At 40.6% G+C, this 25,220-nt stretch overlaps 1 protein-coding gene across 1 annotated transcript; it reads left to right on the top strand.

Moving 5' to 3' along the window:
- Nucleotides 1-24,479, top strand: ttc21b (tetratricopeptide repeat domain 21B). The gene is made up of 29 exons (XM_084085488.1): nucleotides 1-207; nucleotides 1,758-1,887; nucleotides 2,247-2,357; nucleotides 3,576-3,742; nucleotides 3,886-4,008; nucleotides 4,790-4,947; nucleotides 5,637-5,721; nucleotides 6,123-6,221; nucleotides 7,002-7,194; nucleotides 7,432-7,529; nucleotides 8,279-8,479; nucleotides 9,536-9,665; nucleotides 11,113-11,270; nucleotides 11,678-11,902; nucleotides 12,661-12,899; nucleotides 14,446-14,518; nucleotides 15,215-15,325; nucleotides 16,039-16,177; nucleotides 17,220-17,326; nucleotides 18,448-18,636; nucleotides 19,626-19,736; nucleotides 20,260-20,341; nucleotides 21,779-21,929; nucleotides 22,038-22,199; nucleotides 22,361-22,556; nucleotides 23,264-23,488; nucleotides 23,613-23,733; nucleotides 24,177-24,244; nucleotides 24,395-24,479. Exons 1-29 carry the CDS (start codon nucleotides 184-186, stop codon nucleotides 24,470-24,472), a joined length of 3,954 nt encoding a protein of 1,317 aa, XP_083941614.1. The 5' UTR covers nucleotides 1-183; the 3' UTR covers nucleotides 24,473-24,479.
- The last annotated feature ends 741 nt before the right edge of the window (nucleotides 24,480-25,220 follow it).

Raw genomic sequence — 25,220 nt, forward strand, 5'->3', positions numbered from 1 at the left:
GTTACTAAGTTACAGGGAACGCTAAGATCGAGTAGTGTCTGCAAGATGGCGAATAAACACTGAGGAAAAACCTCGGATTTTCTTACTAGATCAATAACAATAACATCTGATTGTTGCTTATTTTGGTGTCAGAACAGTTAGCTTTGTGTTTGTGTGGTTAAAGAGCTTAACCGCTTTGCAAACATGGAGGAGGAAGAGACAACATTGGTAAGCTCAGTTACATGGATGTTATGATACATACAGCCAAGAGACAACAACACATCACATGTTATAGCGTTATTCTATATATCTGCTGCTTTTATGTGACCAGAAATCTTTAGATTTTTCTTGTCTGCTTGTCTGTGCGTTTTCTAGTGTCGGTAACTTGAATCTACGACTTTGATCCGTTGTTAAACTTACTCCATCTGAGGATTCTATTAGCATCATTATTTGGTCCAAAAGATACAACATAATTCCATGTAGCAGTGGTTCTCAAACTTTTAAGGACCCCCAAATTGACACTTATTAGCCCGCGGACCCCCATTTGAAAATATATACCCAGGACCCCCATAAGAGAAGATTTGTATGGCTCTAGCAGTGATTCTCAACCATTTTAATTTCAAGGACCCCCAGTTTGACATGCATTAGGCTACAGACCCCCATTTAATGGCATTTCTATCTCTGGGACCCCAATTTATATTGTAAAAGCAATGTTAATGTAACTGAGAGTGTACAAATCGAGTTACAGACCCATAAAGGGTGCATTTGGTTCCTATCTATAATCTAGCTTTAGCCCTGGAACTCCCTCAAGGACCCCTGGGGGTCCCCGGACCCCACTTTGAGAACCATACCAATGCTCTATACCAGTGGTTCTCAACCTGTGGGTCAGCACCCCCAGGGGGAGGGGGTCCCCACATGACTTTGGGGGGTCCCCAGATGACAGTGCAGTGACAATTTAAGGACGTTTTTTTAAGACTTTTTTTCCTCTAACAAAAGAGGAAAAAAAGAAGAGAAAAGGACCCTTATTGCATCAAAGGTAATCAACAAACCATACTAACAACTGGTCAAACATTGGCCAAATTGTCAAATAATATAAGAAAGAGGCAATAATTGTGAAATAGCCGATCTACAAGATCACAATCCCTAGCAACAAAGGCGTTGTGACTTGTGAGCTTGTAGATCTGCTATTTTCACAATATTTATCTCTAGAACCGAGTCAAACTAAATGTAATGCCTCAACTCCTACATTCCAAGTGCTTATCAGGGTTGGGGGGGTCCCCAGTTAAAATATGACTGGGGGGTCACGGCCTGAAAATGTTTGAGAACCACTTCTATAGAGCAGTGGTTCTCAAACTTTTTCATGGCAAAGGACCCCGAAATTGATTTTCTTTGGCCAAAGACCCTCGTCTGAAAAGGTTTTGTGCCAGGGATCCCAAAAGATAAGACTTATGTTATTTTTTTTCAAAATCATTCAAACATTTTCAAAATGTTTCCAGATTTTTTTCAAAATAAATAAATACAAATAATAGCAGATCTACACACTCACAATTTGTGAGCTTGAAGATTGGCTATTTCCAATTAAAGTAATACTGATGTTGCTGCTGTATTAAATCATTTTTGCTGGGGACAACACTGTTGAACCCCCTCAAGGACCCCTGGGTGACCCCACTTGAGAACCATTGCTCTCTATAGCAGATGTCAGTTCTCTCTTATTAATAACCATGCATAGTCTGCTCTTGCAAACAAATGATCGATGCTTTGTTTCTTTTTTCTTACAGGGTTTGATTAATTACTATTGCTATGAAAAGTATTACAATCATGTGGTGACTGCAGCAGGTGAGGCTCAAAGGAAATTCAGCAATAATCCGATCTTCACATTTTTCCACGCTTATGGCACCCTTATGCAAGGTAAGAAATGTAATTAACTTAACCACTTGAACCCTCAGCATCCATATTCTGGGTGGGAACATTCGCCTAAAATAGCCGGTCTACAAGCTCTGTGAGCTTGTAGATTGGCTATTTTTTGCCAAAGACATTTGGTTTAGGGGGGGACAGTCCAAGTACAGTAATTAACTCAGGTCCGTTTCACTAAGTATAGAGGGTTTAAATGGTTAAAGTAGTGGTTCTCACACTTTTATTTCAAAGCCCCCCCCCCCCCCCCCCATTCCATTTGTACACTCTCAGAGTTACAGATCTGCAAGGGTCCATGTGTTTTATCTGAAGTGTCTGCCTCTTGGACATTTGACATCATGTTATTTTTCCAATAGATCAAATTAATGACGCTGTCACTGAGCTGGAGATGATAAGAGACAGACAGGACGTGGCACTTTGCACACTGATGGCGCTTGTTTATGCAGAGAAGAAAAAACAGCATCCAGGTAAACCAAGATGATTATTGTATTTATGTCACTATTTAAAGGGATTGTAGGCAACATTAAGCCTAAATTTTAAGAATATTTATATATATATATTTTGCATTTTTCCCCCTCTATCAGCCACTATATAATGATGGTGCGGCCGGTGTTTGACAATAGTTTTCTTTTTTTTTATCTCTGAACTTGCCTACAATCCCTTTAAGCTTTTGTTTTTACGGCATGCCTCTGCAGGAGTCATCTATAAGAGGATCTGTCTTTCTGTGTGTCTGTCTGTGTGAGGGTCTGTCTTTGTGTCTGCTTGTCTGTCTGTCTGTGTCCAGACTCGACGAGGTAATCTCACAAACCACTGGACCGATCATCAATGGCAAATTTCTTGTGCACACTGCCAGTAGGGCACATATGTTTTATACTTAAATATGTAACTTGAACACATGGAAGTCAATGGGGTTCTGATCGGACTGAAACCCTGCCCAAATTCACGTCATGCGTCCTAGACAGTGTTGATTTTGACAGCAAATTTTGATTTAGTTTTAGTCATAGTTTTTTGAATAAAATTCCATTTACTTTTAGTCACATCTTAGTCATCTGAAATGTTTTAGTTTTTGTCTAGTTTCAGTCGACTAAACATAAGATTATAGTTGACTAAATCTACAGTTGATTTAGTCGACTAAAATGTATTTTGGTGGTGCTTTGATGGTGTCATAAAGGCTTATTTTACACTTGGTTGCATGCTGAAAATAGCCGATCTACAAGCTCACAACGCGTCGCGTGTGAGCTTGTAGATCTGCTATTTTCAGAGCGCAACACCCGAGCGCAACAAACATAAAATAACATGTCTTAGTTCTACTGGATCTCTTCTCCACTAGTCCCTCACTAACATTTTAGTCTATATATATATATATATATATATATATATATATATATATATATATATATATATTTGTCAATATATTTAGTCTTCGTTTTAGTCATCATAGCTTAATTTTTATTTAGTTTTCGTCAGTGAAAAAAGGTAGTCGGCCAACATTTTCGTCACAGTTTTAGTTGACGAAATCAACACTATTCCTAGATATGTCATAGACGACTGAAGTCAACAGGCTTAGCCAAATGAAGTCTGAGATCGACATTGGAGCCACGCCACTCCCATGCATGTGGATGATTACGTACTGTAATTTGTGATATATTACTCTTAATTGGTTTCTCCGTGTTGCTACTTGGCAGACCGAGAAGTTATTCAAGAGCTGGACGGTAAGGTAAAAGAGGATCGCAAGAGTGCATCCCCCAAGAGTCTCTACTATGCAGGAATGTTCCTCTGGCTGCTGGGTCGAAATGACAAAGCAAGGGAGTACATAGAAAGAATGATAAAGCTTTCCAATGGCTCTAGAGAGGTGAGTTTTGGATGTCATTGTGTACCCAAGATAAGCTATATTAATATTGAATTAGCATTTATTGATTAAACATTATGGTACCCATTTTGTCATACCACCTGCCACCTCAACATTTTTTTCCACTTTTGTTATCTATTGTTCAGGGGATTATCCTAAAAGCCTGGATAGATCTGACATCTAGTAAGGATGCGTATGCCAAAAAGGCTGGAAAATACTTTGACGAAGGGCTGAAAGAGAAAGCAGATGTCTTCGCCCTAATGGGAAAGGTAAGACGGGTCCCATGAGGCCATCATGAATAGCATTTCTGAACAATGGCTGCTGATTCTCTGATAGGCTACTGAAGCCTGTTGTTAATATTGACCAGCTCTCTAAAGATCTGTCACATCTCAGCTTTCCTACGATTCAAGAGTTGTCACATTTCTGCACTTAATGTGTCTTTCGTGTTGATAGGATATATAATCAGTGGTGGCAAAAGTACTCAAATATTTTACTTAAGTAAAAGTATCAATACTGCAATGTAGAAGTACTCCGTTACAAGTAAAAGTCCCAAATTCAAAATGTACTTAAGTAAAAGTACAAAAGTATTGGCATTAAAATGTACTTAAAGTACAAAAAGTACTAAAATATTTGAAAATAGCAGATCTACAAGCTCACAACGCGTCGCGATGCGACGCGTTGTGAGCTTGTAGATCGGCTATATTCAAATAGCCTAGGTATAAAATAGGTCTAAAGTGGTTAATGTATGTTTCATTATATCATAGTGTATATCTGAAAAGTAACTAGTAACTAAAGTTTTCAAATAATTGTAGTGGAGTAAAAGTCAAAGTATTGGAAATTGGAAATACTCAAGTAAAGTACAAATAACTCAAAACTGTACTTAAGTACAGTACTTAAGTAAATGTACTTAGTTGCTTTCCACCACTGTATATCATTTTGTTTGTTTCACTTTTACTGTAACATTGCAATGCTCATAAAAGCTGTTCATGGACACTAGTACATGACACGTACCGTATATGATATACTATGTATATGATTTGTCCATCCCAGGCACAATACCATGAATATCGGCAGAATTACTCTGGAGCGTTGGAGGTGGTCAACCAAGTCATTGTTAGTTATCCTGGGTTCTTGCCCGCCTTTGTTAAGAAAATGAAGCTGCTACTCAGCCTGCAGGACTGGGAGCAAACTACAGATGCAGCACAGAGGTAATTTACAGACACATGCTATAGCCTGGGCTGACTAGAACTCATTACATTTTTCTCATTGTAAAAGGGGGTGTAAGACCTCTCTCTATTGGCAAGATCAGAAACAAGAATTTGTAATAAGTTGCTGCAGCAATGTAAAGGGGTTTTAAGGAAAAGGCACAGTCAGGCTTTGCAAGTGGCTCAGCATTCAAGTGCAAATGAAAAACTAGCGTGATGCCTCAAACCAGTGCATACTGATGAAGCTATTGTTCCCGCCTGCCTCTCGCCTCTGGACCATGGCCAGTGGCAAGGCAGCATAAAAAGGCCTTTGAGCTGAAGTGCCAAAAGACACACATTTCCCAGCATTCATTCAGGTTGTATGAAACGGTAGTAGGGAGAGTGATCACTCAGGTGCGGCCAAATTCTACAGATCTTTGAGCAAAGTCAAGAGTTATTCCCTGCTGTGCACTATTGTGCTGTGGAATTGGAAGGGATTGCATGCTGTGCAAAATGCACATCCTTTCCTTTCCAGCGTGTGTGCTTTCTTCCATGGATTTAATTAAAAATGTTCAACTGATCATGGAAATTATCATGAAAATGACTCAGCAGTCACCATTGTTCTATTAACCACGATAAAAGGCAAATGCCTCCATCTGGATGTATTGTCGAAGATAGTGTTCCTTTACTGGATTTTATGCTTAATATTTCAGGCTCTTACAGAGGGATGAAAACAACCTGGAGGCTCTGAGGATGCTAGCACTACATTCTTTATGTAGAGACGGTGATATTGCTGAGGTAATAATGTTCACCCTTCATCAAACCCTTATATAACTCGGCACTTGTTCTGGCAAACCAGCAGGAGAGATCAGAATAGAAATCTGTGAAGTAGTAACAAGTTAACCCTTTAAAACCGGGAACGCATCTGTGTCATTTTGTCTTTGGCTATTCAAAAATAGCAGATATACAAGCTCTACAAAATAAAAACAATAAAAAAAAAAAAATCAAGATTTTTTTTCAAAAATAGCAGATCTACAAGCTCTTATGAAATTATATTTTTTTCAAAAAACTGATAGGATTTAGAAAACATTTTTAGAATCGGCCTCAGGTCTTAATGGTTTAAGTTGTTATGTGTTGAGTTCTGAACTGGAGGCTAATTGATGAGAAATAATGTTTATATACCACCTCTCACTTGGCAGGCAGCAAAACAGCTGTCAAACCTCATCAGCAGCCTGGAGATCCTAGAACCTCACAACCCTGACCTACTCTACAGGATGTCCTTGGCTTTCACTCGCACCGTGAGACACGTTTTAATTGTTTTAAGTCACTTCACTTCAAGAAAAAGTCCGAAGCCCACCTAGACCGTTACCACAGGAGTCAACATGCCCATACATGGCCAGGTTGTCAATGTGGGGATAATATGCCACCCGGTGTTTCCTTTAGAGTTCGGCTTTGCATGCTTCTATGGAGCTGAAACCATAGTGTGTGTGTGTGTGTGTGTGTGTGTGTGTGTGTGTGTGTGTGTGTGTGTGTGTGTGTGTGTGTGTGTGTGTGTGTGTGTGTGTGTGTGTGTGTGTGTGTGTGTGTGTGTGGGCGCGCGCCTGCTCTGTTGTCAAATCGTTGTTGACCAAACCCGGAAGCAATGTGTACTTCCGGGGGAGCAACTTTCATTGAAATTAATGTTCTGTGGTGTGGGGGTGCACGTGTCCATCCTCTAGTTTTTATATAGATCGTCTATGATTGTGATTTGTGACAAATCACAAACTGATAAAAGAAAAGAGAGATTGCACATGCACTAGAAAAGCCCAGGTGCAGGGAAAACTGGTCAAAAACAGGTAACATGAAATAATAGTTCCCAGTCAATTTATTTACGTTTCAACCTGCATAGAGTCTTCATCACACATAAGGTGCATGCACACTTTTCTGCAATTACTATTGGTACAGTACTAGATAAAAATGGAATAGGTAGGCCACACCATTGTTAGACTCTTCATGTACGGTATGTCTTGTTTTTTGTACATATTTACATCATTCTAGCACTCATCCATGTTTTGTGTGTTTTAATCATTCCCTAATAGTGTGGTCAGAATGAGAACGTGATTCAACAGACACATAGGATGGTGGAGAGAGCCTTTTCTCAGGCATCAGGGGATTCAGACCTGGCGACAGAACTAGGTTACCAGCTGGTGCTGCAAGGCAAAGTCAAGGAGGCCATGAAGTGGTACAAGACAGCCATGACACTGGATGAGACCAGTGTTTCTGCTTTGACAGGTATGTGAACATGTAAACCCTGAGCCTGAGCTGTCTGCTCGACACTCAGAGCACAGCAGATCTACAAGCTCACAACGCGTCGCGATGCGACGCGTTGTGAGCTTGTAGATTGGCTATTTTCAAATAAAATCTTGCGGGGAAATTATAATAAGCAGATATGGCAACCCTGATAATGACTTGCCCATAATAGGGAAGCCCGGGTTAAAGTGGTTAAAAAACAATCCCTCTGTTGCGTAGGCATCATTCGTTGCCAGTTGACTGAAGGGCACTTAGAAGACGCAGAGCAACAGCTGGAATTCCTCACTGAGATCCAACAATCCATCGGAAAATCTGGGGTAAGGCCTATATTTAAATATTGTTCTTTTTAATTGATTTGGAAGAAAGAAAGAAAATTCCTTCGAGTGACCTCATCAAAGCCGACCCTGCGGTATGCTAAGGGATCATTTGTTCATGGGTTACAGCTCAGGATCATTTACTCCGTCTTAAACTGTCAAACTGTTTGTGAAGCCATCTAAGAGGATGAGCAACAGCTGGTTCTGTAGGTCTTCAGTGTTATGGCTTTAGCTTTCCTTCCTTGGTGAATTGTCACAGTCACTGTGTGTGTTGGTGTCCTATCTCTTGTATCTATCTATCTCTCCTCACCCACCCTTTTTTTTACCAGGTTGCTCGAAGAGTAACCGGGTCTAAAGAAGAGACTAACTAGTCAACACTTTCTCAACGCTTTCTTGACACTTTTTCATCATTGGCTGGTCATTTAGCCAGTGAGGGCTCAATGTCCTCTCAGAATATGGGATCTAAAGACGACCCGCAATACTGTGTTCGGCCACTGTATGGATCTCTATGAACTGTGGCGCTGTTCCTCATTTGGCCTTTCAACGTTGCCATGTTTAGTGAGAGAAATAAGCAACCAGGTCTAGGAAAAGAAGAAACTATAGGCCACGTGAGCACTTTCAACCGTCGGCTATTTGTCATATCTTGTTTCTCCTCTGTCCATCCTCATTACTGTCCTCTACCTCCTTTTACCCCATCAATTTCCTTTCTTTTCCCCGTTTCGCTTTTAACTCGTTCACTCTCACTCTGTTAGGAGCTGTTGTACTTGCGCGCGGTGCTTGCGGTGAAAAGGCGTCGGCCCCAGGAGGACATCGCCAACCTGTTGAACGATGCGGTGGACACCCACTTCTCGGCCCTGCAGGGTCTGCCTCTGGGGGTGGAGTACTTTGAGAAACTCAACGCCGACTTCCTCCTGGAGATCACCAAAGAGTACCTGGCACTGTGCCCGGCTAAGGTCTGATTAAGACATTTTTTGATTTATTGATTGAATACTTTATTTAGAAAGACATGGAAACAGTACATGGAAGTACAATTCACAATACAAGGTCCTCTAAACTGGATCGCTCATAAAAGCACTTGGCTTTATTTAAAATGAGATCCCCGTGCACTCAAATCATGATGACATTTAAGAAGACATACAAATATACACTACTATGCAGAACGTCATACAATCAGCTTACAGGTTACTGGTACGAAAAACAAGAAATATGTACAATAGACAGTTTTAGGAGGAGGGGTGGGGGGGGGGGTGGGGTAGGTTAAGACTTTGACAGGGGCCAGCTGTTGTGACGCATCAATTCTCTATCGATCATGTCTAGGTTCAGGTGCTTTAACAAAGACTGTTTACTTGAAGCATGTCTAAGCTATGATGTGGGATTTTCACCATGTTTTTTTTAACCACTTAAAAACCCTAGCGTCCCTAATTCTTGTGCGAACATTCAGCGAAAATGGCCTTGTTGTGAGTTTGTCTATCTTCGGCAAAGAGATTTGGTGTAGAGGAAAAAAAGGGACCTAGTATTAGACACCTGGTAAAGGGTTTAAGTGGTTAGATGATCATGTTGGCCAGTAAGGTTACATCTCATCAAAGTCCACTGTGCCCCCCCAACCCCCGACATAGCTAAAAAGTACTATGGTGAATGATTACATTTTAACCCATTAAGACAGGGAACGCATCTGTGTCATTTTAGATTTCTTTTGTTATTCAAAAATAGCAGATATACAAGCTCATAGCACGGCACCGAGTGCCGCGCTATGAGCTTGTAGATCTGCTATTTTTGAAAAATCGTGAAAAATATATATTTTTTTTCCCCAAAAAATGTTAGGATTTAGAAAACATTTTAAGAATCGGACTCAGGCCTTAATGGGTTAAAGTAATTACTAGTCTGACAGCATCTATATTCAGTGGGTATTAGTAAGTCGTTGGGGGGGTTCAGAAAGCAATTTAGATCTCTATGCAAAGCAGTTTAGAACCCCCACAGTAATCACTGGCATCGTTTACCGTTCGCTCCAGCCTCCAGCCCAGGGGCAGCCGCCTGCTCCCCTGCTCCAGCGCTGTGCCTCTGTGTTGGATACCGTGGTCAAGATCGTGCCAGGTCTCCTACAAGGGGTGTTTCTGTTGGCCAAAGTCAAGTTTCAGTCTGGTGAGCATTGCATTGAAATGTTAAAGGGGCTACACCATGAATTAAAAAAAAATATATTATTATATAAATATTGCCCCTAATACGTTTTAAACAGGTTGTAAGCCTAAAAAACATCCAGATATTTTTTCTCACAATCTTGACTGTCTGTCATTCCAAGCTTTTTCAGCTGCAATACCAAAACGTCCTATTGGGCAGGGGGGAGCTACTGAGCAATTCTGTCTGGCCATCCTCAATGCAAAATCAGTGCAAGTGACATCACTTGCACAGCCATTCTGAAATGGCCTGTTCAGACACGCCCATTCAGGAAATCCATGAAATGAGCATGAATGACTGAATGTTAAAAAAAAAAGATTTTTTTGGGTACAAGAGACACTGGGGAGCCCAAAAAATACTAAAAACCTAAAAAAAAATGAAATTCATGGTGTAGCCCCTTTAAGAGAAAAGGAGTATGGTTTTGTTTTGTTTTGTAGAGAAGCCACTAGTGTTGATTTTGACAGCAAATTTTGATTCGGTTTTAGCCATAGTCTTTTGAATCAAATTCCATTTTAGTTTTAGTCATATTTTAGTCATCTGATTTTTTTTGTTTTATTCTAGTTTCAGTCGACTAAATATCATAAGATTATAGTCAACTAAATCTACAGTTGATTTAGTCGACTAAAATGTATTTTGGCGGTGCCTTGATGGCGTCGTAATGGCTGATTTTTCACTTGGTTGCATGCTGAAGATAGCCGATCTACAAGCTAACAACGCGACGCGTTGTGAGCTTGTAGATCGGCTATTTTCAGAGCGCAACACCCGAGCGCAACCAAACATAAAATGACTTGTCTTTAAGTTCTACTGGATCTCTTCTCCACTAGTTCCCTCCCTAACATTTTAGTCTTGTTTTTAATTTGTCGACGGAATTGTCAGTATTATATTTAGTATTAGTTTTAGTCATCATAGCTTAGTTTTTATTTAGTTTTCGTCAGCGAAAAAAGGGAGTTGACAGGGAGTTGAAATCAACACCGGAAGCCACTGTGGTGATGACTTTTCTATCCTTGGTGTTCTTGCGTGAAGTAGGGGTGCAACAGTTGATCGAACTAATGGATTTAATCGATGATATAAATGAAAGATTTAAAAAAATTTCAAAAAGAGCGACAATAGCAGATCTACAAGCTGACATCACGTTGTCAGCTTGTAGATAATACATTTTCACTTTTCTTGCACGACGCCATTGTATGAACAAGTATAAAACAGTGCTCAAGTGGTTAATCAGACTTAACAATTTAGTTGATTATAAAAAATATATTCGAATTATTTCACACCGAATCGTTGATATGAAAATAATTTAGAAAATGATTAGACAAATGTGAGATTATTTGATTAATCAAAGAAGTAATCTACAGAATAATTGCTATGAAAATGATCAATGTTTGTAGCCCTATTTGAGCTGTGACGTGTGTTGCAGGTGACATTGATGCTGCTCAGAGCAGTCTCCAGCATTGCCTGAACCAATGTCCTTCTCATGCTGATGCTCACCTCCTCATGGCCCAGATTTACCTGCAACAAGGAAACTTTAAACTGTGCTCCCAGTCTCTTGAACTCTGCCTCAGCCATAACTTTGAGGTAAGATAGAAATCCAAGTGACACTTCATGACAATAGAGCAGTGGTTCCCAAACACGTTGTTGACATTTTGATAATTTGTGAAAGTATGAAATAGACTTAAGTGGTTAAACTTGTTATTTGGCATAAGAAAATAAAAATAGAAGTTTACAGCGTGATAAGAGTGATAACACATTTTGCATGGATATGAATACAGGTGTGTCTTGTGGTTTTGACTTGCCCTTTGGTGTGCCTTGGGCACAAACAGTTTGAAAACCACTGCAATTAGAGTGCAGTATTATCTGCAGTGTCATGCCTTCATGTCAATCCAGGAGGTGGATTGAAAACACAAAACTTGTTTTCCTTTCCCTTTTTCTCAGTATTAATTGGCCTTCAAAATGAATAATATATATGTGTTCTTCCATCGCAGGTTCGAGAACACCCCTTGTACCACCTGATCAAGGCCCAGGCCCAGAAGAAGATGGGCGAGCTGCCGGGGGCCATACAGACCTTGCAGATGGTCATGAGTCTCCCAGGGGTCCGCCGAGCCGGATCCTCATCCAAGTCCAAGAGCAAGAAGGTCGAGCTGAGCCACGCCGACTGTGTGTCTGTCTTTTTGGAGTTAGCCGAGGCCCTCTGGCTCAATGGAGAACAGGTATGAGAGCTGTACCTGATAACACAGGTCTGTGTGGTCAAGTAGTTCTCGCCTAAAAGAAAAGCAGGTATCAGACCATATTTGAGGGGCCCTCGCCACAGAACTAAGCTGTACTCATAATAACTATAATAAATACCAGGGCAGCGTACAGTGGCGTCTTGGAATATTCAGACTGCTACGACATATCAATAGGACAAGGACAAATAATGTCTTCACGTCAAGAAAGACGACTCTGTGTGGAGTTTGCATGTTCTCCCTGTGTCTCTCAGGGTAGTTAATACCCTCACAAAAACATGTAGTAATCCTGGTCGCCATAACGCCTCCCCCATGACAGCTGGGGCGCCTGATGGAGGGGAAGGGAACTGGTTGGAATAACGTGTTCCTTCCACGCGCGACGTCCAACCGGGGAAACTCCCCCCTGTCAGGTGACAAGAAGGTCAGTAGGCTCTCATGCATTGAAGGAGGCATGAGCTCGGCCCTGGCCTCCCTAGGCTGGTGAGGGGAGTGTAGCGCCCAGGATCACTTAGAAAATTGGCACGGGGTAAAAAAATAAGGGTTACAAAATCGCGGGATAAAAAAAAAAAGAAAAAAGAAAGACGACTCCTCACATAGCCTAGTGCAAGACAGAAAGGCCATACCTACAGTAACAGTAAATATAAGAGATTATTCCACAAACAGGCCATGTGTCCACTAGATGTCTTTTTCAAAAAGCGCTGAGAGGCTCATGAGTTGAATTAACACTAAGAATTCTATTCCAGCACGAAGCAGCCAAGGTGATGCAGGACGCCATCAATGAGTTCTCGGGCACCCCCGAGGAACTGCGCGTGACCATTGCCAACGCCGATCTGGCCCTGCTGCGCAGCGACACAGAGCTGGCGCTGACCATGCTCAGAAACATCACTCCAGAGCAGCCCTACTACATCCAAGCCAAGGAGAAAATGGCCGAGATATATCTCAATCACAGGAAAGAGAAACGTCTCTATGCCAGCTGTTACAGGTGAGCGGGAATCTTTAAACTAAACCAAAGAAAGAGAAGTACGCGTAAATAATGAAAGAGAATGGAGAATGTAGTATTTATTTGCATCTGAACACGATTGAGTAAATGTCACACTTCAGGCCCGCCCACTTCAGGTCCCGCGCAGACATAAAAGGAACGTCATTGCAGACCCAAAGTGGACCCTGAGGAGACGTCCTGCACGGACCTGTCATTGTGCCTATAAGCGTTAGCGTACCCTGTGTCACACAAAATATGGTTCGGTTTGCCACTTTGAAAAGGGAAATAAAGTCTGCACACTGCAAAGAAGCTCCTTGCCACTTTGAAAAGAGAAATAAAGTCTGCACACTGTAAAGTAGCTCCTACAGAAGTTCACATTTTGGCATTCACGCCCGTTTCACACCGACCTGTATTTCATGTTGCACCACTAGCATCAACAGGTAACCCCCCACCACCCCAACTTCAAGTTATGTGGTCTCACGTACAATACCACCTCCTCACTTTCCAATGCCATTGTTGTTTCCAAGCAATTTGCGTGCAAAAACAATGGGAAATGTTGTCTATGAAATGTGGTTGGTACACTTTTGAGTATGCTTGAAGTAGTAGGCCAAGGATCATTTGTGTGTACTTGTCTGCTTCCTGTGCAAGCAGCTTTATTTAGTCTTTCCCCCGGCCTAAGGCACAGTGTGTTCCTTGAAAAGCCAGGTGGCAGTCAAATGATACTCACTCACAGCCACTTATCTGTTCTAGTGGTTAACCGTGTCTGATCAGCCCCCACCACCACCAGGTCATGCTCCTCCTACATCACATTCACATCCACTGCCTAGTCTGAAAAGACTGAGAAAGTTCACGCTTTCACAGTAAATTAAGCGAAAATATGAACTGTAGCTGATCACAGTAAACAAATTTGCGAAGATGCCTCCAATGCTGGTAGAAGTGTACTGCTAGTCCTCTTCATACTTATGTTCACAAGCATTCCAACGCAGAGACACTACTTAAAGGACGACTTCACCCATTTTCAACCTAGCTTCATATAATTGGTCCGCACTAATGGTCATGATAAAATGATACCATTTCTTTCTACTCGGCCCGTGTCTCACAGGAGCTTCAGAAACCCGCCTACCAGTGACATCATCATTAGGCAGGTTTTTTTTTTCTTCAAAATGTGAGAACAATGGCTTCTATCATAGCATGCTACCTTTTCCAGGAATAGAAATCCAGCAGTTTCTATTAGCTCGGATTCCCCATCGATGATGTCACTGGTAGGCAGGGATTCTGAACCGTCCCCAGCCCTCCTCATGAGACACAGGAGGGGTTAGACACAAAATGGTACCATATTATTATGAGCATATAAGTGAGGACCAATTATATGAAGATAGGTTGAAAATGGGGTGAAGTCGTCCTTTAAAGTAATCAAGCATCCAGGGGCAGATACGTGTCGTGTATAATGAAATGGTGCGATGCCATAACTTATAACTCATATAGACCCATATTTAGATGGCGGCCGTGTGAATGTGGTCAATGAGGGTGTATCGTTCTATTTCCCCAGAGAAATGGTGGAGAAGATGCCCAGCCCTCATACATATCTCCTGCTTGGCGACGCTTACATGAACATCCAAGAGGTGAGTTAGTGGGAGATTTGGATAAGAGTAGTTCAAGTGCAGTGGTAGTGGAAAAAGTACTCAAATGTTTTACTTAAGTAAAAGTATCAATACTAGTGCAATGTAGAAGTACTCTGTTACAAGTAAAAGACCGGAATTAAAAAATGTACTTGAGTAAAAGTACAAAAGCGTTGGTATCAGAATGTACTTTAAAGTAACAAAAGTAAAAGTACTAAAATGTTTGAAAATAGCAGATCTAAAAGCTCACAACGCGTCGCGATGCGACGCGTTGTGAGCTTGTAGATCGGCTATTTTCAAATAGCCTAGGTATAAAATAGGGCTAAAGTGGCTAATGTATGTTTTATAATGTAATCGTGTATATCTGCAAAGTAACTAGTAACTAAAGTTTTCAAATAATTGCAGTGGAGTAAAAGTAGAATATTTGCCTCTGAGATGTAGTGGAGTAGAAGTAAAAGTATAGACAATTTGGAAATAGTCCAGCAAAGTAAAAGTACCTAAAAAGTGTACAGTACTTGAGTAAATGTACTTAGTTACTTTACACCACTGCTTAAGTGTAATATGTTCTTCAAAATATTTAGAGTAAGATGAAGTCAACAACATTGCTGTGACTTCATCTGCTTACGGAGGGAAAGGGAGATCCGTCAGTGTTGCAAAAAATCACTTTAGAATGAAATGAGATGTTGTTTATCCTTACAGCCGGAGAAGGCCATCGAGATCTATGAGCAAGCTCTCAAGAAGAACCCAAAAGACGGCGCTTTAGCCAGCAAGATCGGGAAAGCCCTTGTGAAGACCCACAACTACGTCAAGGTTTGTGACGCACGCCAACGTAAGAGATAAACATGTTGCGATCCTCCATCGACCGGGGCAGGAATAAAGAGCATGAACCTTTTTATTTCATACCTCTTTAACTGCCAGAGTAATAGTGTAATACTGTTACGCAACAGCCAGCGAAAACAAGCGATTTTATCAACCTTTGAAAAATCATGGAATATTTTCTGTGAATGCTATCCGCACGGTGAACCCCTCATTACACACACAGGGGTCTCGTAGAATGTGGGGGGGGAAATTATCCGATAGCGGGTTGAAAATAGCATGTTTTGACAAAAATATATATTGTATAAAAAAAAGTACACAGGAGCCGAGATAGAGCATTTTTAAGCAATAAGTGAACCAGGGAGTGAATGGAGCAGCACATCTTCGGATGGCGTTATCTCTGGTTCTGTGTGTGAAAAAAAAAAGAATAATAATAATAATTTGACAAATTAATTCGTCCTTGGCAGTTAATGAGATACTATGTATTAAAAATAAAATAATCTGTAATACTGAAATTATTTTCATGGACTTAGAAAAATGTTTTTACTTGGCCCTGCTGCTCTGGTATTTGGCCTTTTCTATGCTCTCAGATAATTTACAGCACCAAAGGCCAAGTGGCTTTGCCCCTAAAAACTATGAAATTCCAGGCCTGTTCCACGACGCGCAGAGCAATGTTGACACAGAGTTGCCGTTGACTTCACACACAGGCCATCAATTACTACGAGGCTGCCCTGCGGACCGAGCAGCAGAACTTCCTGCGCTACGACCTCGCCGAGCTGCTGATGAAGCTGAAGCAGTACGAGCGCTGTGAGAGAGTCCTACACGACGCTCTGGCACACGACCAAGGTACTGTGGTGCTCGTTAGGAGACTTGAACCACTTAAACCCTATACAGTTCATTCATTGACCGGGGTCTTATCGTTGACCCCACTCCTTTTCCCCCTTTACACCAAATCTCTTCGCCAAAACAGCCGATCCACAAGCTCACAAGCTATGAGCTTGTAGATCTTGCTATTTTTCACCCAAAACGATAACCTTTCATGACATGCCCAGAAAAGGGACGCAAAAGGGTTCAAGTGGTTAAATTGTTTACAGTGAGCATTCCTAGACGGAGCTCTCTGGCTTTAGACGTGGCAACAAAGTCACGGAACAACTGAGTCACCGCTAAGGGCTTTTGCACATTTGTGATGATGCAAATCAAAGTATGTATATAAACATCTGGATACAAAGACAATGCAATTTTGACCCCGAGGCTGAACTACTGTGAATTTGTAAAACAAATCAAAACATCTGCTATGGCTTTAGATCTTTTTAAGAAAAAGTAAATGTTCCATACGTGCCACACTACTTTTTGTTATTTTAACGGTGGTCTTAACCCATTAAGACCGGGAACGCATCTGTGTGTCATTTTTTAGATTTTTTTGGCTATTCAAAAATAGCAGATATATATATATATCTGCTATTTTTGAAAAATCGTGAAAATGTGTGGCAAATTCTTGGATTATATATTTTTTAAAGCGAACATTTGTAAAATATTTAGTTCCAGGAACCCCCAGAAGCAAAGATTTGAGTTACAAATGTCCACCAAATAAAAAGAAAAAAATTCAAATATTTGCACAACTTTTCATGATTTTTCAAAAATAGCAGTTATTTATCAACAAAATCTAAAAATGACACACAGATGCGTTCCCGGTCTTAAAGAGTTAATATCGTGCCTTTTTCCTTTACGCTTAGTTTGCGCGCCGGTGTCGCATACAAAATAGCAGATCTACAAGCTCACAATGCGTTGTACAGTACTGTGAGGCAGTATGAGCTTGTAGATCGGCTATTTTTTGCACAACCAAGTATAACTCAGGCTTAATGTTTGCTTTATGTTTTGATCTATGCAGTGAATGAGCTGCCAGCGCTCACAGATGATTGTCGTTATCTGGTCCTGTCAGCAAAAATCCAAAGTAAGGTTGGCAAAAACGAAGAAGCTTTACTTTCCCTCCAAAACGTAAGTACCTCCAGATTACCCGCTTCTCTGACAGGCTCATATAGGGCTCAGAAATGTTCAGATGTGCTCAAATAGTGGCTTAAAGTTTGGCAAGAATCACCAGTTGAATCCAGGGTTGTGTCTTTGCCATTAACAAAGTACATTTAGTTGAATGCTGTACTTGAGTAAAAAAAAATGAGTATCTGTACTGTACTTCTATAGTATCTACTGCTGTACTTTAGTATTTGTATTTTTTTATTATTTACATTTCAAAGACAAATATTGGACTTTTGACTCCACCATATTTCTAGGAAAGGAAAACATCCCTATTTTAAATATAGTGAAAATAGCAGATCTACACGTTCACAACTGACGGGTTGTGAGCTTGTAGATGTACTATTTTCACCATTATTTATATTTTTGTTCATGCATGTACTTTCTAATTTTGAATACTTAAGTATTTCTAAAAGCATGTACTTTTGAATACTTAAGTGTATTTAGTACTCCAGTGCTTTAACCCAAGTACAAATTTGACATTCACTTACAGTTTAGTAATATTTGACCCAGGACTATCTGTACTTTTTTTACTTTGTCTTTATTTTCCAGACAAGAACAAAACATACATTCAGAATGGACATGACAGAAAAAAAGGAAAAAAAGAGACAATACAGTAAAGTACAATACAGTAAAAAAAAAAAGGAAAAAGGGGGGGGTAGACACTTTTTAATACATTTAATAATTTAGTAATTTTTTCCATAAGACATATTTCTTCAATAATATCAAACCAATGCTCCTCTCTAGAAGGGTCTGTTTTCAGCCATTTTATTGTGACAGCTTTTTTAGACGCCAATGTCAAGATTTTGAACAGGTATATGTCCTCATGTCCTATTATGTCCTCTGGTGTCAATCCGAGATATAAAATCCGGGGATCACAGACAAACTCGTAACCCATTACTTCCTCCAAAATCCGGAGAACACCGTCCCAGAATGACTGTATTTTCTTACACGACCAGAATATAATGTAAGGAGTATCTGTACTTTGACTCAAGTACTGTGGTTGGTGGTTGAGCACTTGGTTCCACCACTGGCAATCATCGGCGGTTTGAACCCAGGGTTGTTGTGTCTTTGCCGCTTTTCCACAGGCCCGAGACGTGCAGGCCAAGGTGCTGAAGCGGGTGCAGTTGGAGCAGCCCGACGCCGTCCCTGCGCAGAGGCAACTCGCCGCCGAGATCTGCGCCGAGATCGCTAAACACTACACGAGTCAGAGGGGCTATGAGAGAGCAGTCAAATTCTACAAAGAGGCTCTTGTGTATTGTGAGAGCGATCGCAAGGTCAGCGCTAGCCGAATCAAAAACATCCTGTGTGTCCCGACTGCAGCTGTACTGGACAAGCCCTGGCACCTTTTTAAAAGTCTCATCCCTGTGTTGTGGTTTTAGTCCTGTGTGTGTGTGTGCTTGACGGCACAAACACCATCCAGGCCAGAGTCATGTAGCTTGCTAGTTTCTACGCATGCATATCGTCGCTATCGTCGGGCGGAAACCTTGTATGTCTAAATCCGTTACTTTGCAGGAAATGGAAAAAAATAATGAGCGTTCCAATGGAATCCAATGTATTATTATTCGGTCACACACTTTTGTTTATACTTTTCACTGGTTAAATGTCTAAAACCCCACAGACAAGACGTAACCATTTTTGCTTCCACTTAACCCATTGAGACAAATGTCTTCTAAATCCCAACCGTATTCTGAAAATACGTATGTTGCTATATCAGTGGTGCTCAAAATTCTTCATGTCAAGGACCCCCAAACGTATATGTATTTTGCCGCTGACCCCCATCTCAAAACATGTTGTTCCAGGGACCCCCCAGAAGCAAAGATTTGAGTTAAAAATGTTCGCTTTAAAATAGTATGTATTCAAAGATGTGCACACATTTTCACTATTTTTCAAAAATAGCCCAAAGTGTAAAATAATGCTTTTTAGCTCAAATCAAAAAATGACACAGATGTGTTCCAGGTCTTAATGGGTAATTTTTTTTTTGCATTGCATCATGTCACGTTCGAGCTTATAGATCGGCATTTTTTTTTGCTGCTTTTGCACAACACTGCTGTGTGAGGAAGTCAGGCATTCATTTATGAAAAAAAAAGAATGGATGATAACAATGGAGATAACAAGGTTTCTGCCCCGAAAGCGACGACATTTTTCGAATGAAGAAAACGAGCAACAGTTAAATTTGACCGGAAAAACAACACACTGTTTCTGCGATAGTAAAACGGAAAACAGTGCGTCCTTCAAGCTGAATGAATGCCCTGTTTTTTTCTAGGTGATGCTGGAACTGGCACGATTGTATCTCACCCTGGACGAGGTGGACGCCTGCCAGCAGCAGTGCAGCGTCATTCTGAAGAATGACCAGTTCAATGAAGATGCCACACTGGTTTGTTCTTTGTGTCACTCTCTCTCTCTGCCTCTCTCTCTCTCTCTGTGTACCTCTGTCTGTCTGTCTGTCTGTCTGTCTGTCTGTCTGTCTGTCTGTCTGTCTGTCTGTCTGTCTGTCTAGTCTTGATTGTTGCTCTTTTTAACCCGTTAAGGCCTGAGGTTCCGATTCCCACGAAATGTCTTCTAAATTCTAACAGTTTTGTGGAAAACGTCTGTTGCTATATCAGTGGTGCTCAAACTTTTTCATGTCAAGGACCTCCGAAATTATATGTATTTGGCCGCGGACGCCCATCTCAAAATAATTGAGTTCCCGGGACCCCCAGAGGCAAAGATTTTAGTTAAAAATGTTTGCTTTAAAAACATGTATATTCAAAGATTTGCACAAATCTTCACGATTTTTCAAAAATAGCAGCTCTACAGATCTGCTATTTTTGAATAGCCAAAGAAATTTAAAAAGAAAAATGACAGAGATGCGTTCCCTGTCTTAATGGGTGAAGGACTCGTGTCATCTTTGTCTTCAGATGATGGCTGACCTGATGTTCAGGAAGCAGGACTATGAACAGGCGGTTTTCCATTTCCAGCAGCTCCTGGAGCGCAAACCAGGTGAGACAGGGCCCAGGGTTCTCTCAATCATGACCACATTGTGTGTCGGGGACAGCGTCGCTAGATTCTGTGAGAGAAACAAGCAACCAGGTCTAGGAAAACCAGCCCAAAAGAAGCGACTATGTGACATGAGTACATTCAGTGGTGGAAAAAGTACTCAAATTCTTTACTTAAGTAAAAGTACCAATACTGCAATATAAAAATACTCAGTTACAAGTAAAAGTCCAGAATTAAAAGTTTACTTGAGTAAAAGTACAAAAGTATTGGCATCAAAATGTACTTAAAGTACCAAAAGTAAAAGTACTAAATATTTGAAAATAGCCGATCTACAAGCTCACAACGCGTCGCGATGCGACGCGTTGTGAGCTTGTAGATCTGCTATTTTCAAATAGCCTATGTTTAAAATAGGTTTAAAGTGGTTAATGTATGTTTTATAATGTAATAATTTACATCTGAAAAGTAACTCGTAACTAAAGTTTTCAAGTAAATGTAGTGGAGTAAAAGTACAATATTTGCCTCTGAGATGTAGTGGAGTAGAAGTAAAAGTATTGGATATTGGAAATACTCCAGTAAAGTACAAATACCTCAAAATTGTACTTAAGTACAGTACTTAAGTAAATGTACTTAGTTACTTTCCACCACTGAGTACATTACATTACATTACAGTCATTTAGCAGACGCTTTTATCCAAAGCGACTTACAATAAGTGCATTCAACATAGGTAGGGAACGAAAACTACAAATCACCAGAAGTCTTAAGTGCATTTCCTGCAAAAACAAGCAACCAAGAGTATACCTAGCGCTAAGGTAAAAGTGCTATAGATCAGCTACCTACTTTCTTAAACAGATGAGACAAAATAGCTAAATCAAATGAGCACGAGCTAATACAAAAAGTGTATCGACTAAACAAGATCCAATAAAACAGTACAACAGTAAAACAAGAGTTTGTACAACTAGTTAACAACAAGCAAGCCAGACAAAGAGGAAGGGTAGTGTTTCCTGAAGAGGTGGGTTTTCAGCCTGCGGCGAAAGATGGGCAGTGACTCTGCTGTCCTGACTTCAGTGGGAGGTCCATTCAACCACTGTGGGGCCAGAACAGTAAAAAGTCGTGACTTTAACATGTACATCAGCTACATCAGCTATTTTCAAATAATATCTTGCGGGGAAATTATAATAAGCAGATCTGGCAACCCTGGTCAGGGACCCCCATAAGAGAAGCTGCGAGCTCATAGATTGGCTATGTTTGAATAATTTAGTATAATATAGGGTTAAAGTGATTAAACTGACTGTGATGCTATATTCACTACTTTGGCTGGGGACCCCTTGGAACCCCTTCAAGGACCCCTGGGGGTCCCCGGACCCCACTTTGAGAAACCACTGTGTTAATAATATGCACTGCTGCTGATTCGATCTTCCCTGTTGTAACTTTGTTTTTCAGACAACTACGCAACGCTGTCACGTCTAATCGACCTGCTCAGGAGAGCCGGGAAGCTGGAGGAAGTTTCCAGGTTTCTGGACATGGCGGAAAAACATTGTTCTCGTGCCAAGTTTGATCCCGGGTTTAACTACTGCAGAGGACTTTATCTGTGGTAAAGCCACATTAATCCGAAGCATTAAGTTCTGTTTCCTCAGAAGGTTATTATGGGGGGCTATCTTGTCTGGCAGCCGCTTAATTAAGTTGTATACTCACTGTTTAGGTATACAGGAGAGCCTAACGACGGTCTGCGACACTTCAACAAGGCACGGAAAGACAATGACTGGGGCCAGAATGCAGTGTACAACATGATTGAAATCTGCCTAAACCCTGACAATGACACCGTGGGAGGAGAAGTGTTTGAGAACTTAGACGGTGACATCGGGTGAGTTTCAGCATAATCAGCCAATATCCATTTACAAGTTATTTGCGTGTCTTTAGGCCATTTATATGCAGACCTGTAGACTTGAGCAAAAGACTTAAAGCTCTGTGTTCTAGGTGAAGCTGTGAAGTTGCGTCTAATGGCTCATGTTTGTCTCCGCATAGGAACTCCACGGAGAAGCAGGAGTCGGAGCAGCTAGCTGTCAGGACTGCGGAGAAACTTCTGAAGGAGTTAAAGCCCCAGACGCCCGGCGGGCATGTCCAGCTCCGCATCCTGGAGAACTACTGCTTGCTGGCCACCAAGCAGAAGGCAAACGTGGAAAAAGCCCTCAATGTTTTCACAGAGATCGCAAACAATGAGGTAAGTACACTCCAGATGGTGCACGTGATTTACAGCACATTCTTCCGTGCAAATTGTCACTCTCGAGCTGAAACCTTGTATGTCCGTTAATTTTCAGGAAAGAACCTGTGTTACAATGCATCCAATTTAGTTAGTAGACAATCGTTTCATCATCATCAATCATCATTTCATTGAGACAGATTTAACCATTTTCAACTTGGCGTCTTGCAGAGTTTTCTCGCATTGGAATTTGCAATGAGTTGTGAGCTTGTAGATCAGCTATTTTTTTACACTACATGGTCATACATACATAACATAAAATACATACAGACGTAAAATAGGGCATTAATGTATGAAAAACATAAAATTAAATTTGGAGGTACAAGGTTTCTACCCGACAGCGATGAAATATACCCTCACTAGAAGATTATTATCCCAAACCCTGTTGTTGGTTGAGCTGTCCTGATTGATTTCAAAAGCTACCAACTTTGTATCACGCCAAACATTAGCTACCAACTGGAAAGCTCTTTATATCACAATCACGCCAAACATTGCTATAACGTTAGATAGGTTTTTATTTTGCTTAGAAGGGAAACATTACAATCTCTTATTTAACTTCAAAATATATGACATACTGTGTTGGGGTAATGGGTGGGGCTTGGAGGTGCTGTCATGTGTGTTCTACTACAGGACAGCAGGTCTAACCAGAGTTGTTTGGTTCGCTTCAGAAAGACCACGTGCCAGCGCTACTGGCTATGGCGACCGCATACATGATTCTGAAACAGACTCCTCGAGCCAGGAACCAGCTGAAGCGCATAGCCAAGATGAACTGGAGCATCGTCGACGCGGACGAGTTTGAGAAGAGCTGGCTGCTCCTGGCAGACATTTACATCCATTCAGGGAAATATGACATGGCTGGGGACCTCTTAAAGAGATGCCTCCGTCATAACAAGGTGAATAAATGAAATATGGCAACTTAAGGCTGAATTTCTGTTGGGCAAGTTTAGTGGTCTTCGTTATGCACTAACACAGATTTTTTTAAGGAAGTATTTTCACACATTTGTCACCTTTTCCCAGTCCTGCTGTAAAGCATATGAATATATGGGCTACATAATGGAAAAGGAGCAGGCTTTCAGAGATGCTGCACTCAACTATGAAATGGCGTGGAAATACGGCAATCGGACAAACCCAACCATTGGTATGTCAAAAAACTATAATATAATATATCTGAAATGCTTAGCGTGCCAATTCTATGAAAGTAGACAATGATTATCATTAACTCATTCCCTGCCTAGAACGACTAAAACGACTTCTGTCCATAAGCCATGCCTGCCTAGAACGACTAAAACGACTTTTTAAAAAATAAAAAAAATAAAAAATATTTTTATTTTTTATTTTTTATTTTTTAGATTTTTTTTTTTTTTTTTGACCCAAAGACCAAGGAGATATGATTTTTCGAAGATATAGACTCCCATCCACTTCCTTGTTAACTTAAAACTTAAAAATTCTGTATCTCGGCTCCTGAGTACTTTTTTTTTTTCAATGAAAAATATGGCAGTGTTCAAACGCGCCAGAAATAATTCTGGCAGTGAATGAGTTAATAATGATGCATTTCTAATACACTACATGTATTTATTTCAGGGTACAAACTTGCTTTCAATTACTTGAAGGCAAAAAGGCATGTTGATGCCATAGATGTGTGTCATAAGGTGAGTGAAACAAACGTTCTCAGACGTTTTAATAAAATAAAAAAGGCCTATGCATTATTATTATCATTTTGAGAACCACTGTGATAGAGTGTATTGTCTTGAATGTATATTTTTCTTCATACTGTGTGTATCCTGTGTTTCTCTTTGAAGGTTTTGGATGCTCACCCAAATTATCCAAGGATGAGGAAAGACATATTGGACAAAGCGCGCGGCGCTCTACGATCTTAAACTTGGAGAGGGAGGGAGGGGGGGGGGGGAGATTTTGATTGATTGATTGAATACTTTATTAGTTGGAACAGCATGTGGTACAGTCAGACATTAAGGCTAGAAGGAGTCATCTAATGACAGACAGGTCCTGGGGACTTGTTTGTCTGTGTGTTGTTTCTGTACCAAAATAATAATTTGTATTGACAAATCCAATGAAAATGTTTTTACAATTAAATTAATATACAATTAATTAACATAGTCACCAAAAATATTTGCATTCGGTCGTGGTCTTTTTGAATGCATTTGTAGAATTTTAGATTTGGGGGGTTTCGACGCTTTGGCCAGACATTATGGTTTCAGGGACATGTCCTTCAAAACAGGACTTTTCCCCCCTTTTTTTGTGATTTGTGCAGTTGATATAGACCAGTTTATCTTTATCATAATCAAGACAATTCTTTTGAGATTCTACCTATTTTACATTGTAAGATATTCTAAAAGAGAGGCAAGTGAAATTGTACTGTATAGCAAATGTCAACAATAAGGCAATTCAACAATGTGCTTTACAAAACATTAAGCAAAAGGAAACACATAAAAGGACATGGAAACTGTAATACTGTTAATATATGCCTATACATGTGCACTTATTCACGCATTCTATGGTGGACTTCAAAATACGTTATGTTGACTGATAACTTTATTTTCCCCTGGTAAATACCGGGGTCAGATCATCTCAGATGTGAATTCATTACATCAATAAACAATATTCTTC

This window comes from Gymnoscopelus microlampas (genome assembly GCF_963454915.1).
Source record: "Gymnoscopelus microlampas genome assembly, chromosome: 17".
Lineage (NCBI taxonomy): Eukaryota > Metazoa > Chordata > Actinopteri > Myctophiformes > Myctophidae > Gymnoscopelus > Gymnoscopelus microlampas.

Bases quoted from the DNA above. Each gene is read 5' to 3' on its own strand.
- ttc21b (XM_084085488.1), top strand. From the start codon at position 184: ATGGAGGAGGAAGAGACAACATTG. The intron at 4,009-4,789 runs GTAAGACGGGTC...TGTCCATCCCAG, and splicing joins TCTTCGCCCTAATGGGAAAG to GCACAATACCATGAATATCG. The intron at 12,900-14,445 runs GTGAGCGGGAAT...CTATTTCCCCAG, and splicing joins CTCTATGCCAGCTGTTACAG to AGAAATGGTGGAGAAGATGC.